Genomic DNA, 12,435 nt, shown 5'->3' on the forward strand with positions numbered 1-12,435 from the left:
TGTTTGCATGTTTTTCTCTGTTTGCAGGTTATGCTTTAGTGATACTAGCATTAGAAATACAACTTTCAATTAACCATCTTGTTTTAATTGTTCAAAATCTAAATTTTCTTAAATGTTTGACCAATTTGGTTAAATGGATTTCCAGCTTTATCAAACTATTTTTTTTTTCCAATTTAGTGATATATTTCTGTAGTGAAGCACAAAATCTCTTCTTTTTTTTCTTATGGTAAAAGGCAGTGAGCTGCTAAACTAATATTTTTCAATATTAAACTTACCCGATAATCATGTAGCTGTCAACTCCGTTGCCCGACAGAATTCTATGGAGGGATACGCCAGCTATCACAATACTAGAAGGGGGTGTATTTACCAGCGCCACCTGTGGCCAGGTACTCAAGTACTTCTTGTTGACACCTCCTCAATTATTCCTCTGTCGTGCTTCCGGCAAGACGTTCTGGGATACGCTTATGTTCTTGGAGTATTTTCACGACTTTGGTGAAGTATTTCTCTTTGATTTCGGCTGTCGCTTTACTGGAAAACTTCTATATTAGCTTAGTTAGCTTTTGGAATTAATTTGATTAATTTTGGTGACGAGAGAGTATGAACTCTCGTTCACCTTTCAATGGCCGACCCTTCCCTTAGACGGAAGTGTTGGTGTCTAAGAGAGTTAGACTCTCTTTCTTAATTTTGCTTAACAAAGTTATAGATTTATTTTATATCTCTCCGCCTCTTATAGGCCTCTTCGATTAACTTCCTTTTATTATAAACTCATTAAAATTAATTTTTATATTTGTTTATATTCGACCTTCCTAATAGTAGGCGGTCTTTTACCGAAGTTAATAAACTTTGAGCCCGTCATTTCGGTTTTACCTGTTAACATATTATGCTATTTCCGCCACAGAGTTTGAAAGTTTTTCTTTGACAGTCTCGTACTGTTTTCAAAGCTGAACTAACGTTTTGTTTTGTCTCTGCAGTTGTTGACGTTCAGAACGTTCAACTTGCACTCTATCGTTACGATAGAGAAAGAATGTTCACGGTTTCACGTTGCAGTAAGAGTAACCGTGTCTAGCGTTTTGTTCATTCTTTCTTAACTTAATGGTTTTGATCCTAATAAAGGAACTTTTTAGTTTTTTCCTTTAACAATAATATGTTTTAACGATATATATGATTGGGCTCTTCTCTCAGGTTCTAAGTCAAGAGAGAGAGAGAGAGAGATAGAGACGGAGGGAGAAAGAGGATAAACGTTTCATTCAAGCCTGCCAGGCGTACGAGTAACGTCATTATCGATTTTTGCTCTTCTCCCTAGTCTCTTTAGGGGAAGAAACTAAACGTTTCTAGAATGATCTAGTGTTTAGTTTCTTTCCAACCACTGATTTATCTTTCATTAGATTTTTCTGTTACATTGTAATTCTGTTTTCGCAATTACTAACTTTGAGAAAGGATAGAATTGCGTATTTCAGGTACAAACCACTTAAGTTTCGAGTTCAGTGAAATAAGTGCAAACAGAAATCAAAGTGATAAGTGATTAGTGCGTGAGGGTACTTTTGTGCGCGCCAGTCGTCCTCCCAGTCCGGGACCTCTTGCAAGCTCCCAAGCCCAGGGGAGAAGCAATGTCGAAGGGCATAAGGGTTCAGCAGGCCTTGATCGGCGCACAGAAGTATTCTCGGTGGTTGTGGGCGTGTCTTACCGAGACCGTCACTCCCACCCGCAGACGATTGAGCCCTTATTTTGCTCGTCTGCAGAAGAGATTAGGGGAGAAAATAAAGGCAGAGTAACGCTGGTCTCAGGTCTCTAGACTTCTTAAACGTTAAGTCCAGACCTATGCCAGACGTACGAAGTTAAAGTTCACAACCCGAATGCAGTCGTTGGGTTAGCTCTGTCTCTCCTAAGTCATCAGTTGATTACACTCCGACTAAGAGGAGTAAGGTTCTGCCACAACAGATCTCTGCTGTTAAGGCTTTACCTCAGCAGAACTTAGTGTCTGCCGACCCCAAGTTAACTCTACTGCAGTCCATACAGTCACAACTTTCGGTCTTGATGCGTGAGTGTCGGGCTGAGAGTGTTGCACCGCCTGCACTCCCTCCACCTGTTCTCGCTGCACCTGTGCTCGCCCAGCCTGCACCTGCTCCGCCTGTGCTCGCCCAGCCTGCACCTGCTCCTCCTGGTCGCAGCACCATCTGCCAGGCGTACGATGTTGTGAACTCTCTACTACAGTCCATGCAAGCACAGCTTTCGGACTTGATGAGTGAGTGTCGGGCTGAGAGTGTTGCTCCACCGCCTCCGCCTACACTCCCTCCTCCTACACTCGCTCCGCCTGATCACAGTACCATCTGCCAGGCGTATGATGTTGTGGACTCTACTACAGTCCATGCAAGCACAGCTTTCGGACTTGATGCGTGAGTGTCGTGCTGAGAGTGTTGCACCTCCTGCACCTGTGGTGCACCAACCTCCTGCACCCGTTCAGCCTGTGCTGCACCCGCCTGCACCGGTGGTGCACCAACCTCCTGCACCCGTTCAGCCTGTGCTGCACCCGCCTGCACCGGTGGTGCACCAACCTCCTGCACCCGTTCAGCCTATGCTGCACCCGCCTGCACCGGTGGTGCACCAACCTCCTGCACCCGTTCAGCCTGTGCTGCACCCGCCTGCACTCGCTGCACCCAGTCGCACCTCCATCTGCCAGGCGTACGATGTTGAACCACTTTCGGAGTTTGCTGTTCACAGTGTTGTTCAGCCTCAGCCTTCTTTAAGGCAACCCTTGCTTTGGGATCAGGAGAGTTACACTCTTCCTCCTCCTCCCCTTGCTGCTCCACCAGTGGTGCAACTCTCGGTTGGGGTACAATCATGCTCTGCATACCTTACCGCATGCTTCTCAACACATCTTGGGTTGTTGCCAACTCACTAGACTGTCAAGCAGTTTCATAACGTTGCCTTCTAGTCTGCTGCTTTGCACCAGTGAACCCTCACTCAGAGAACTTAGCTTTTCTAGGATAAGGTCCCTATAGATGAGAAAGTTCTTTTCTCCCTCCTTCTGATATTCCCTTGAGGACTCTGTCATTTGGAGGGAGCCTTTAGCTGCATAACCTCTTATGGACTTTTATTTAAGCATAACATGCTTACAGGGAAGGTAATGGTTACACTTCAGCCGCTAATCCCGTCTGTTACCACACCTGCTCCCATAGACCTTGAGCTGTGTTGCATGACATGCAGTCCAAGCTTAGTCCTTGTTAGAGGATTTTTTGTTTACGGAGTCAATGTGTCACGGGGAAGACGTTCAACAACCAACAGAAGGGACTTGTTGTGACGCAGTGGGCAACCTCAGCAACCCGTTAAGGAGTTGTCTGTACGACCCAGACAGTCTAGACAGATTCGGGTTGTCACTGTACTTCCTCGCTTGCCCATGATTGACAGTTTACAGACTGTGCAGCAGTATCATGATCTTGTGTCCGGCTCCGTCAGACGACTGGCTTTTAAGAGCTCCCTCAAGTCGTCGCTGTCTGGAGATTTTCAAATGGACTATGGATCTGACCAAGGAACTGGGCCTCCTGGTCAATTTTGAGGAGTCTCAGCGCGTTCCATCCCAGACCATTGTCTCCTTGGGTATGGATCTTCAGAGTCGAGCTTTTCGGACTTGTCCGTCGGCCCCAAGGATCTTCCAAGCCCTAGAATGCATCCAGAGCATGCTGAGAAGGAACCGATGCTTAGTCAGGCAGTGGATGAGTCTAACAGGGACACTTTCAAGCAAAGGACACTTCACATCTATTGCAAGGAGTTGTTGGCAGTTCATTTGGCCTTGATAAACTTCAAGTCCCTCCAGCTTAACAAGGTGGTGGAGGTGAACTCCGACTACACCACAGCCTTGGCTTACATCTCCAAGCAGGGAGGGACTCATTCGAGGAAGTTGTTCGAGATCGCAAGGGACCTCCTCATTTGGTCAAAAGATCGAAAGCTCACGCTGGTAACGAGGCTCATTCAGGGCGATATGAATGTCATGGCAGATCGCCTCAGCCGGAAGGGTCAGGTCTTCCCCACAGAGTGGACCCTTCACAAGAATGTTTGCAGCAGACTTTGGGCCCTGTGGGGTCAGCCATCCATAGATCTATTCGCTACCTCGATGACCAAGAGGCTCCTCTTGTATTGTTCTCCGATTCCAGACCCAGCAGCAGTTCGCGTGGATGCCTTTCTGCTGGATTGGTCCCATCTCAACCTGTATGCATTCCCGCCGTTCAAGATTGTCAACAGGGTACTTCAGAAGTTCGCCTCTCACAAAGGGACACGGCTGACGTTGGTTGCTCCCCTCTGGCCCGCGAGAGAATGGTTCACTGAGGTACTGCAATGGCTGGTCGACGTTCCCAGGACTCTTCCTCCTAGAGTGGACCTTCTGCGTCAACCTCATGTAAAGAAGGTACACCCAACCTCCACGCTCTTCGTCTGACTGCCTTCAGACTATCGAAAGACTCTCAAGAGCTAGAGGCTTTTCGAAGGAGGCAGCCAGAGCGATTGCCAGAGCAAGGACGACATCCACTCTCAGAGTCTATCAGTCTTTATGGGAAGTCTTCCGAAGCTGGTGCAAGGCCAATGCAGTTTTCCTCAACCAGTACCAATGTAACCCAGATTGCTGACTTCCTGTTACATCTAAGGAACGTAAGCTCCCTATCAGCTCCTACGATCAAGGGTTACAGAAGTTTGTTGGCAGCGGTTTTCCGCCACAGAGGCTTGGATCTTTCCTCCAACAAAGATCTACAGGACCTCCTTAGGTCTTTTGAGACCTCAAAGGAACGTCGGTTGTCCACTCCAGGCTGGAATCTAGACGTGGTCCTAAGGTTCCTAATGTCATCAGGATTTGAACCGCTCCAATCAGCCTCTTTTAAGGACCTCACATTAAAAAACTCTTTTCCTCGTGTGCTTAGCAACAGGTAAAAGAGTAAGTGAGATCCACGCCTTCAGCAGGAACATAGGTTTCACATCTGAAACGGCTACATGTTCCTTACAGCTCGGTTTTTTGGCTAAAAACGAGCTTCCTTCCCGTCCTTGGCCTAAGTAGTTCGAGATCCCAAGCCTGTCCAACATGGTGGGGAACGAACTGGAGAGAGTACTTTGCCCAGTTAGAGCTCTTAAGTACTATCTAAAGGTCAAAACCATTACGAGGACAATCAGAAGCCTTATGGTGTGCTATCAAGAAGCCTTCTCTACCAATGTCTAAGAACTCAGTTTCTTACTACATCAGGCTTCTGATTAGAGAAGCAAATTCTCATCTGAAGGAAGAAGACCTTGCTTTGCTGAAGGTAAGGACACATGAAGTGAGAGCTGTGGCTACTTCAGTGGCCTTCAAACAGAACCGTTCTCTGCAGAGTGTTATGGATGCAACCTATTGGAGAAACAAGTCAGTGTTCGCATCATTCTATCTCAAAGATGTCCAGTCTCTTTACGAGTACTGCTACACCCTGGGTCTATTCGTAGCAACGAATGCAGTAGTAGGCGAGGGCTCAGCCACTACATTCCCATAATCCCATAACTTTTTAACCTTTCTCTTGAATACTTTTTATGGGTTGTACGGTCGGCTAAGAAGCCTTCCACATCCTTGTTGATTTGGCGGGTGGTCAATTCTTTCTTGAGAAGCGCCAAGGTTAAAGGTTGTGATGAGGTCCTTTAGTATGGGTTGCAGCCCTGTATACTTTAGCACCTTTGAGTTGATTCAGCCTCCCAAGAGGAACGCTGCGCTCAGTAAGGAAGACGATCTTATTAAAGGCAGAGTAACGGTTCAAGTCGACTTCCTTACCAGGTACTTATTATTTCATTGTTATTGTGGATAACTGATTATATGAAATATGGGATACTTAGCTATCCTTTAATCTTGTACACTGGTTTTCACCCACCCCCCTGGGTGTGAATCAGCTACATGATTATCGGGTAAGTTTAATATTGAAAAATGTTATTTTTATTAATAAAATAAATTTTTGAATATACTTACCCGATAATCATGATTTAATCGACCCTCCCTTCCTCCCCATAGAGAACCAGTGGACCGAGGAATAATTGAGGAGGTGTCAACAAGAAGTACTTGAGTACCTGGCCACAGGTGGCGCTGGTAAATACACCCCCTTCTAGTATTGTGATAGCTGGCGTATCCCTCCATAGAATTCTGTCGGGCAACGGAGTTGACAGCTACATGATTATCGGGTAAGTATATTCAAAAATTTATTTTATTAATAAAAATAACATATTTTTAGACCTGAATTTTTCATGTTTGCCTTTTTTTATGGCTTATCATTAAGAAATTATTGTCATTCCCAATCTTCCTCCCTTATTTCAATTGTGTTCTAACCCGTAAATAAGGACATCATCATATATTGTGTTTTTTATAGTAATTTTTATCATAGTTTTTAAATAATAAAAGTAAGATTGTTGGTATTTTACCCCTCGTGTTTTTCCTTAAATTTTAGCTTAACAATTTTAAAAAGTTTAGTACTTGAATATAGTGCAATTTAGCTTAACAGTTAGAATAAGATGCTGAATATAATGCATACTTGCTGAGATAAACATATTTGTAAAATAAGTAGACTTCGAGGCTAATTAAAAAATATTAGACTATATTTTACATAAAAATCTTTTATGGTTCTATGTGCCCTTTTTCAAGCCAGTGTTACAGTACACTGAAGTTACCAAAGAAAGATAACCTTGCTATAGAGAAAATAAAGTTAATTGGAAAGCCTCACTGAAATATTCTGTTGCCTTTTGAATGCTGAACCCGTTGCTACTATCCCACTCACCATTGCAGAGTTAACTGTTTTGATAAATTTTGAAAGATTCAGCTATTATCCTCTATTATATGTATATAGATAAATTGTAAGGTTATGATAATGGCTAATCATGAAAAACACAGTAGACATCGGTATATTCGTGGAGAAAAAAAAATCCCTTTAGCTTTTATGAAAATGTTAATTATGATCTCTTTATCTCTTGCCAGTGGCACCTGGTGCAAGGGAACGTCTTGTACAGATCACGGGCCCTGCAGAAGAAAATATCAAGTAAGAAATAAAATTGTTTTTCATTCATCTTTTTCTTTTTATTTTAACGTCGGTAAAAAAGTCTTGTGGTTTTGCTCAATAGCCAAACAGTTAGATTAGGTGTCCTTGTGCTTTGTTTGATAAATGAGGATCTCCTATTTTTGGTTATTTAAAGAAAAAAAACTTATTTATGAAATGAAATTTCTTAATTCTATACTCATCTCATTCATCTTTTTTTTTTTTTTTTTAACATGGGTAAAAAAAGTCTCGTGGTTTTGCTCAATAGCCAAACAGTTAGATTAGGTGTCCTTGTGCTTTGTTTGATAAATGAGGATCTCCTATTTTTGGTTATTTAAAAAAAAAACTAATTTATGAAATGAAATTTCTTAATTCTTGACTCACCTGATGTGCATATTGCCTTTTGTCTCTGAAAGCTTGGAATGTCAATGTTACTCCTTAAAATTAAGAAATTTTCCCATTTTTCTTTCATTCCAATACACTAATGCCTCTAGTAAACCAACATCCAACAACAACATCAACAACATGCTGCGAATGTCGGATGGCTTCTTTGATCTCAAAGTTGAAATACTTCCCTATCCTCTTGATGCCACTAATCAGTGGGCAGGAAGGTTGTCATGTATATCAACATAAGACGAGTTTATAAATAAGGGATTTTGACGAAGGAAAAATCTATTTCTGGGCTCGACTTGTGTCGCTCCGTGAAATGCTCCTCTAGCACCATTTATAAGGCATAGTTATTGCTGAATATCATACATACATATACCAAGGCACTTTACCCAATTTTGGGGGGTAGCCGACATCAACAAATGAAACAAAAACAAAAAGGGGACCTCTACTCTCTACGTTCCTCCCAGCCTGACAAGGGACTCAACCGAGTTCAGCTGGTACTGCTAGGGTGCCACAGCCCACCCTCCCCCGTTATCCACCACAGATGAAGCTTCATAATGCTGAATCCCTTACTGCTGCTACTATATACCAGAGAAAAAGAGATGCATGGAATGCCAGGAATAAACCTAGCTCGCTCACTCTTTGAGTGTCGGTATAGAAAACTGGGGCGTGATTGAACCACGACCATAGGTCCCTCACCAATTAGACCTCTCCTTCATCAACATCCCCCGGAACGAGGTGCCGTCCTATACCCGTCTGCTGCCTCCTGCTACGACTATCCCTCTAATTCTGTTTATTTCTATTCTCCCCCGATGTTCGTATTGGTAACTCCCACACTTTACAGATGATGGGTACCCACTGAAGGAAAGAAATAAGGCTTTTAGTTTCTGTAATCAATTAAATAATATCCTAGACTAAACTTTAGTCTATGCTTTTGAGCACTTTGAACTCCAAATGACATTTTAACTTACTTTGTCACCTAATTTCTCATTTATGTAATGAAAATTTTAATTACTGTGGTACTTATAATTTTACAAAGAAAAGGTTACTAAACTGACGCTGGCCTCATTGCTTTAGTAGGTGCATTAGTATATTGGAAGGAAAGAAAAAATAGGAAAATCTCTTAATTCTAAGGAGTAACCTTGACATTCCAAGCTTCCAGAAAGAAAAAGAAAAATGAACGTCAGGGGAGGTTTGTAGAAATAATGAAGCATTTTAGAATGATTTTTGAGTACGTGTTAAAAGTCCTTGTTAAATTAAAGGTATGTAAGCAGTGCATAATGTTGAAATCAGACAGAATAAGAATGTTGTATGCAGGTGTTTATACCTTTTGAAAAATCTTAAAGAAAAGTTTTGAATATTTGTTTACTTTATTTTATGTTTGCAAACATTTATTAACCCTTTTACCCCCAAAGGACGTACTGGTACGTTTCACAAAAGCCATCCCTTTACCCCCATGGACGTACCGGTACGCCCTTGCAAAAAAATGCTATAAAAATTTTTTTTTCATATTTTTTATAATTTTTTGAAAAAATTCAGGCATTTTCCAAGAGAATGAGACCAACCTGACCTCTCTATGACAAAAATTAAGGCTGTTAGAGCAATTTAAAAAAAATGTGCTGGGAAAAAAATAACCCCTTGGGGGTTAAGGGTTGGAAATTTCCAAATAGCCTGGGGGTAAAAGGGTTAATTGCCAAGAATGGTTAGATAAAAATTTTGAGGCAGTGTTAATTACAGTATTTATTTTTTATTTTTTCAGCCAAGCTAAGCATCTCATTGAGGAGACAATCCGTCGGAATGCATCCCCTGTTCGTAGTGATGAGCGTGGGTCTATCTTCAACTCTCTTGGTGGCTCTTCATCTTCCATTTCATCCCATACTTCAGATGAAACTTTGCAAGGTAATCATTTTAGGAAAATAAATTCATTTAATTTTACTGTACAGTACTGGTTTTCGGGGGTAAATATTTTCCTTTTGACATTCTAGGTTCCCTCATAGTACTGTGTTTTTTAATTCTTTTTAATGTATGTAATTTTGATGCCTTCTTTAAGCAGATCGATATGATTTATGTTCATATGTTGTACATTTCTGTGCAATCTGTACATTTTGTATCAAAATAGAAATATTCAACAGTAAATTGCATCTTTAATAGAGAGTGATGCTTTTGATATGTAGAGTTAAACCCCTTAGATTTTTGTTTGGTTGTAATTTAAAACTAATTTTATTTACAAATACCATTATATTTTTGATATAATGAGGGATTTATCAGGAAAGCAAATTTTGTAGTTAATGATATTTTATCATGATAAACTAGGTAGTATGTTAATGCCAATTATAACCAAGTTTTATCGACCATTTTCTTTGACATTCCAGTTTAGTCGCCACCCTAGTTGAATGCAACATATAAAAACATACTTGGAAATTTTTTTTTTTTTTTTGAAGTACTTTAGTGTTGTCAACAACATGATTTTATTGCATGTTATATGTTTGTTGAAGAAATTACCAAAATTATATGGGGGTGAAATTGGTGAAAAGTAATCAGTTAACATAATAAGAGAGGCCTCTTTATGAACTAATATATATATTATTATCATTTATTGGGAGTTTTGAAAGGCTTTCTGACAAAGTTAGTACTGTACAGTATATACAGTTGATTCCTGAAAACCATCAACTTCATGGAGAGAACACTCCAGAAACCATATTTATATAGTAATAATTTCTGTAATTTTATACAATACAGTATGTTCTTAGTATTAGGTAGTAATACTATGTATGTAAATTATTATAATATGAAACTACTTCTCTTGACTAGTACTCCGAAAGCAACTCTCATTGGATGAATTAAACTTGAGTAAGTTCTTAAGCATTAAGATGTATTCAAGATTAATATATTTGAATGTGTTGAACAGTAATGCAGTAGCAGTATCGTATTACAGTATATTGTTATTAACCCTTTTACCCCCAAAGGACGTACTGGTACGTTTCACAAAAGCCATCCCTTTACCCCCATGGACGTACCGGTACGTCCTTGCAAAAAAATGCTATAAAAAATTTTATATTTTTGATAATTTTTTGAGAAAATTCAGGCATTTTCCAAGAGAATGAGACCAACCTGACCTCTCTATGACAAAAATTATGGCTGTTTGAACAATTTAAAAAAAATATACTGCAAAATGTGCTGGAAAAAAAGATAACCCCTGGGGGTTAAGGGTTGGAAATTTCCAAATAGCCTGCGGGTAAAAGGGTTAAGCACCGTAGTTTAAGAAGTGATAATAATTTCACAGGACTCCATTGAGTTATAATAAACTTCAGTATTTTAGAATATCCTGTTTCCTTACTAAGAGATGGAAAATGAGTTTAAAGAAATATTTCTGAGACTTTCACATTGTACTTCTTAAAATGTACCAGACTTTCACATTGTACTTCTTAGAATAGTCCAGACTTTCACATTATGTATTTCTCCTTCAATGAAAAAACTGGCTATTGAATTATTTTTGGCAGAAGTAGTTATTTAGATTTTGGGAGGTGAGACAAAGTGACTTGGTTCAGAAATCTCTTAGTTGGTTTATATCTCGAACAACAGAAACTATTTTCTCTAATGATGAGACTTTTGTTTATTTGATACTGTTTAATGAAATGTTAAGTACCACAACTCTTCCTGTAGTTAAAATGTAGACTAGTGCTTATTTCAACAATATTTTACTATTAGATTGTTTGTCATGAAAATATGTAATTTTTTATGTTTTGACATTTGGGTATCTTCATTCTTACCAGTTTCACTTACATAGACATTTTTCAAGTTTTTGCTGAAAGGCTTCATTTATGACAAACAATGTTGTCGGGATAGTGACCAAATGAACAATGCACTTATTATTTAAGAAAATTATTTTGTAATAAGCTAAGCATTTCTCTTGGCAAAGATAATTCTGTAATGGATAGTCATTTATTTAAAGAAAGAAATGCGTACCATCAGAATTATTTAACCCTCACAAAGAAGGAAATAAGAGTTTCTAAAAAGCTAAAGTTTATTATAATTTTTACAAATACAGTTTTAATACTCTATTTTAAGGGCCTTTTTCCATGAATAATGTACTGCCATTGCTTGATATTGTTGTTCAGACATTTCAAATATTTTAATCAGGAACCAGGGACACAGTAGCATAGATCTTTTAAGGTACTTTACATTAAAAGGAGGCCATTGAATAAGTAAAGCATCTTTTGATATGTTGGGTTTGCCTTGCTAGTCTGATTGCTTCATTAGGTCAGGCTTTTACTATTGAAAGAAATTTTTATTTTAGCTGTCTTGTATGTAATTATTGTCCCATGGAGCTAAACATGTTATTCCATGCGTAGGTATGAATTTTTTGCAGGTCCTACTATTTTATTAAGTCTTGCATCCCCTCAAATAACATTTTGTTCCTCTTGTCACATTACAGTATTAGCATGCTTATTAGCAGAATTAAACTGTTTTGTCTTTTTGTTTCTATGAAAAGTATTTGAAAGATTTATATTTATAGGGTGCACTTGGATATATTTACCTCCAATATTCCTCTTATGATTAAGGAGACAATACTTATACATGATAGTATTATATACAGTATTTTGTGAGCACAGTAATCAAGTTGTTTTGGAGAAGGTGAATATAGTGATGAATATACCAAAAAAAAAGCAGTGATAAACATCTCGACCATGGAGGTGCTATACAAGCAAAAAAATATTCAACCTGTAGAACTCATTGTATGTGTTTAAATGTGAAGCTAGGCTGACTAGAGTACATAAGATTTTTAACGGGAAGGTGGTTGACCTCTCAATTCAAGAGGACATGGTAGTTATAAAGATATAGCTATTAAGAAGAACTGGGCATTATGCAATAGTTGTCATGAAGAGTGCATAGGAAACAAGTGATTGCATGAAAATTTACCAAATTATTTGATTTAGAATTGACCTTATCAAGGGATTAGATTTTTTCTTCATAGTATTATAGATGTGTAAGTTATGCGTATGTAAGAAGTACCAGAGAACTTAAG

The 12,435-nt window shown here is 39.3% G+C and overlaps 1 protein-coding gene across 6 annotated transcripts in view; it reads left to right on the forward strand.

Moving 5' to 3' along the window:
- mxt (Eukaryotic translation initiation factor mextil) overlaps window positions 1–12,435 on the forward strand; it is a 175,109-nt gene that overhangs the window by 145,678 nt on the left and 16,996 nt on the right. For 5 of the 6 annotated variants that reach the window (XM_068379631.1, XM_068379655.1, XM_068379638.1 and 2 more), the window contains 3 exons: window positions 6,962–7,022; window positions 9,169–9,308; window positions 10,221–10,259. In XM_068379631.1, the coding sequence (XP_068235732.1) occupies window positions 6,962–7,022; window positions 9,169–9,308; window positions 10,221–10,259 (240 nt within the window). The remainder of the gene's footprint in view (window positions 1–6,961; window positions 7,023–9,168; window positions 9,309–10,220; window positions 10,260–12,435) is intronic. The other variant, XM_068379644.1, reaches the window with a different exon arrangement.

The sequence above is a fragment of the Palaemon carinicauda genome, chromosome 1 (genome assembly GCF_036898095.1).
Source record: "Palaemon carinicauda isolate YSFRI2023 chromosome 1, ASM3689809v2, whole genome shotgun sequence".
Classification (NCBI taxonomy): Eukaryota; Metazoa; Arthropoda; class Malacostraca; order Decapoda; family Palaemonidae; genus Palaemon; species Palaemon carinicauda.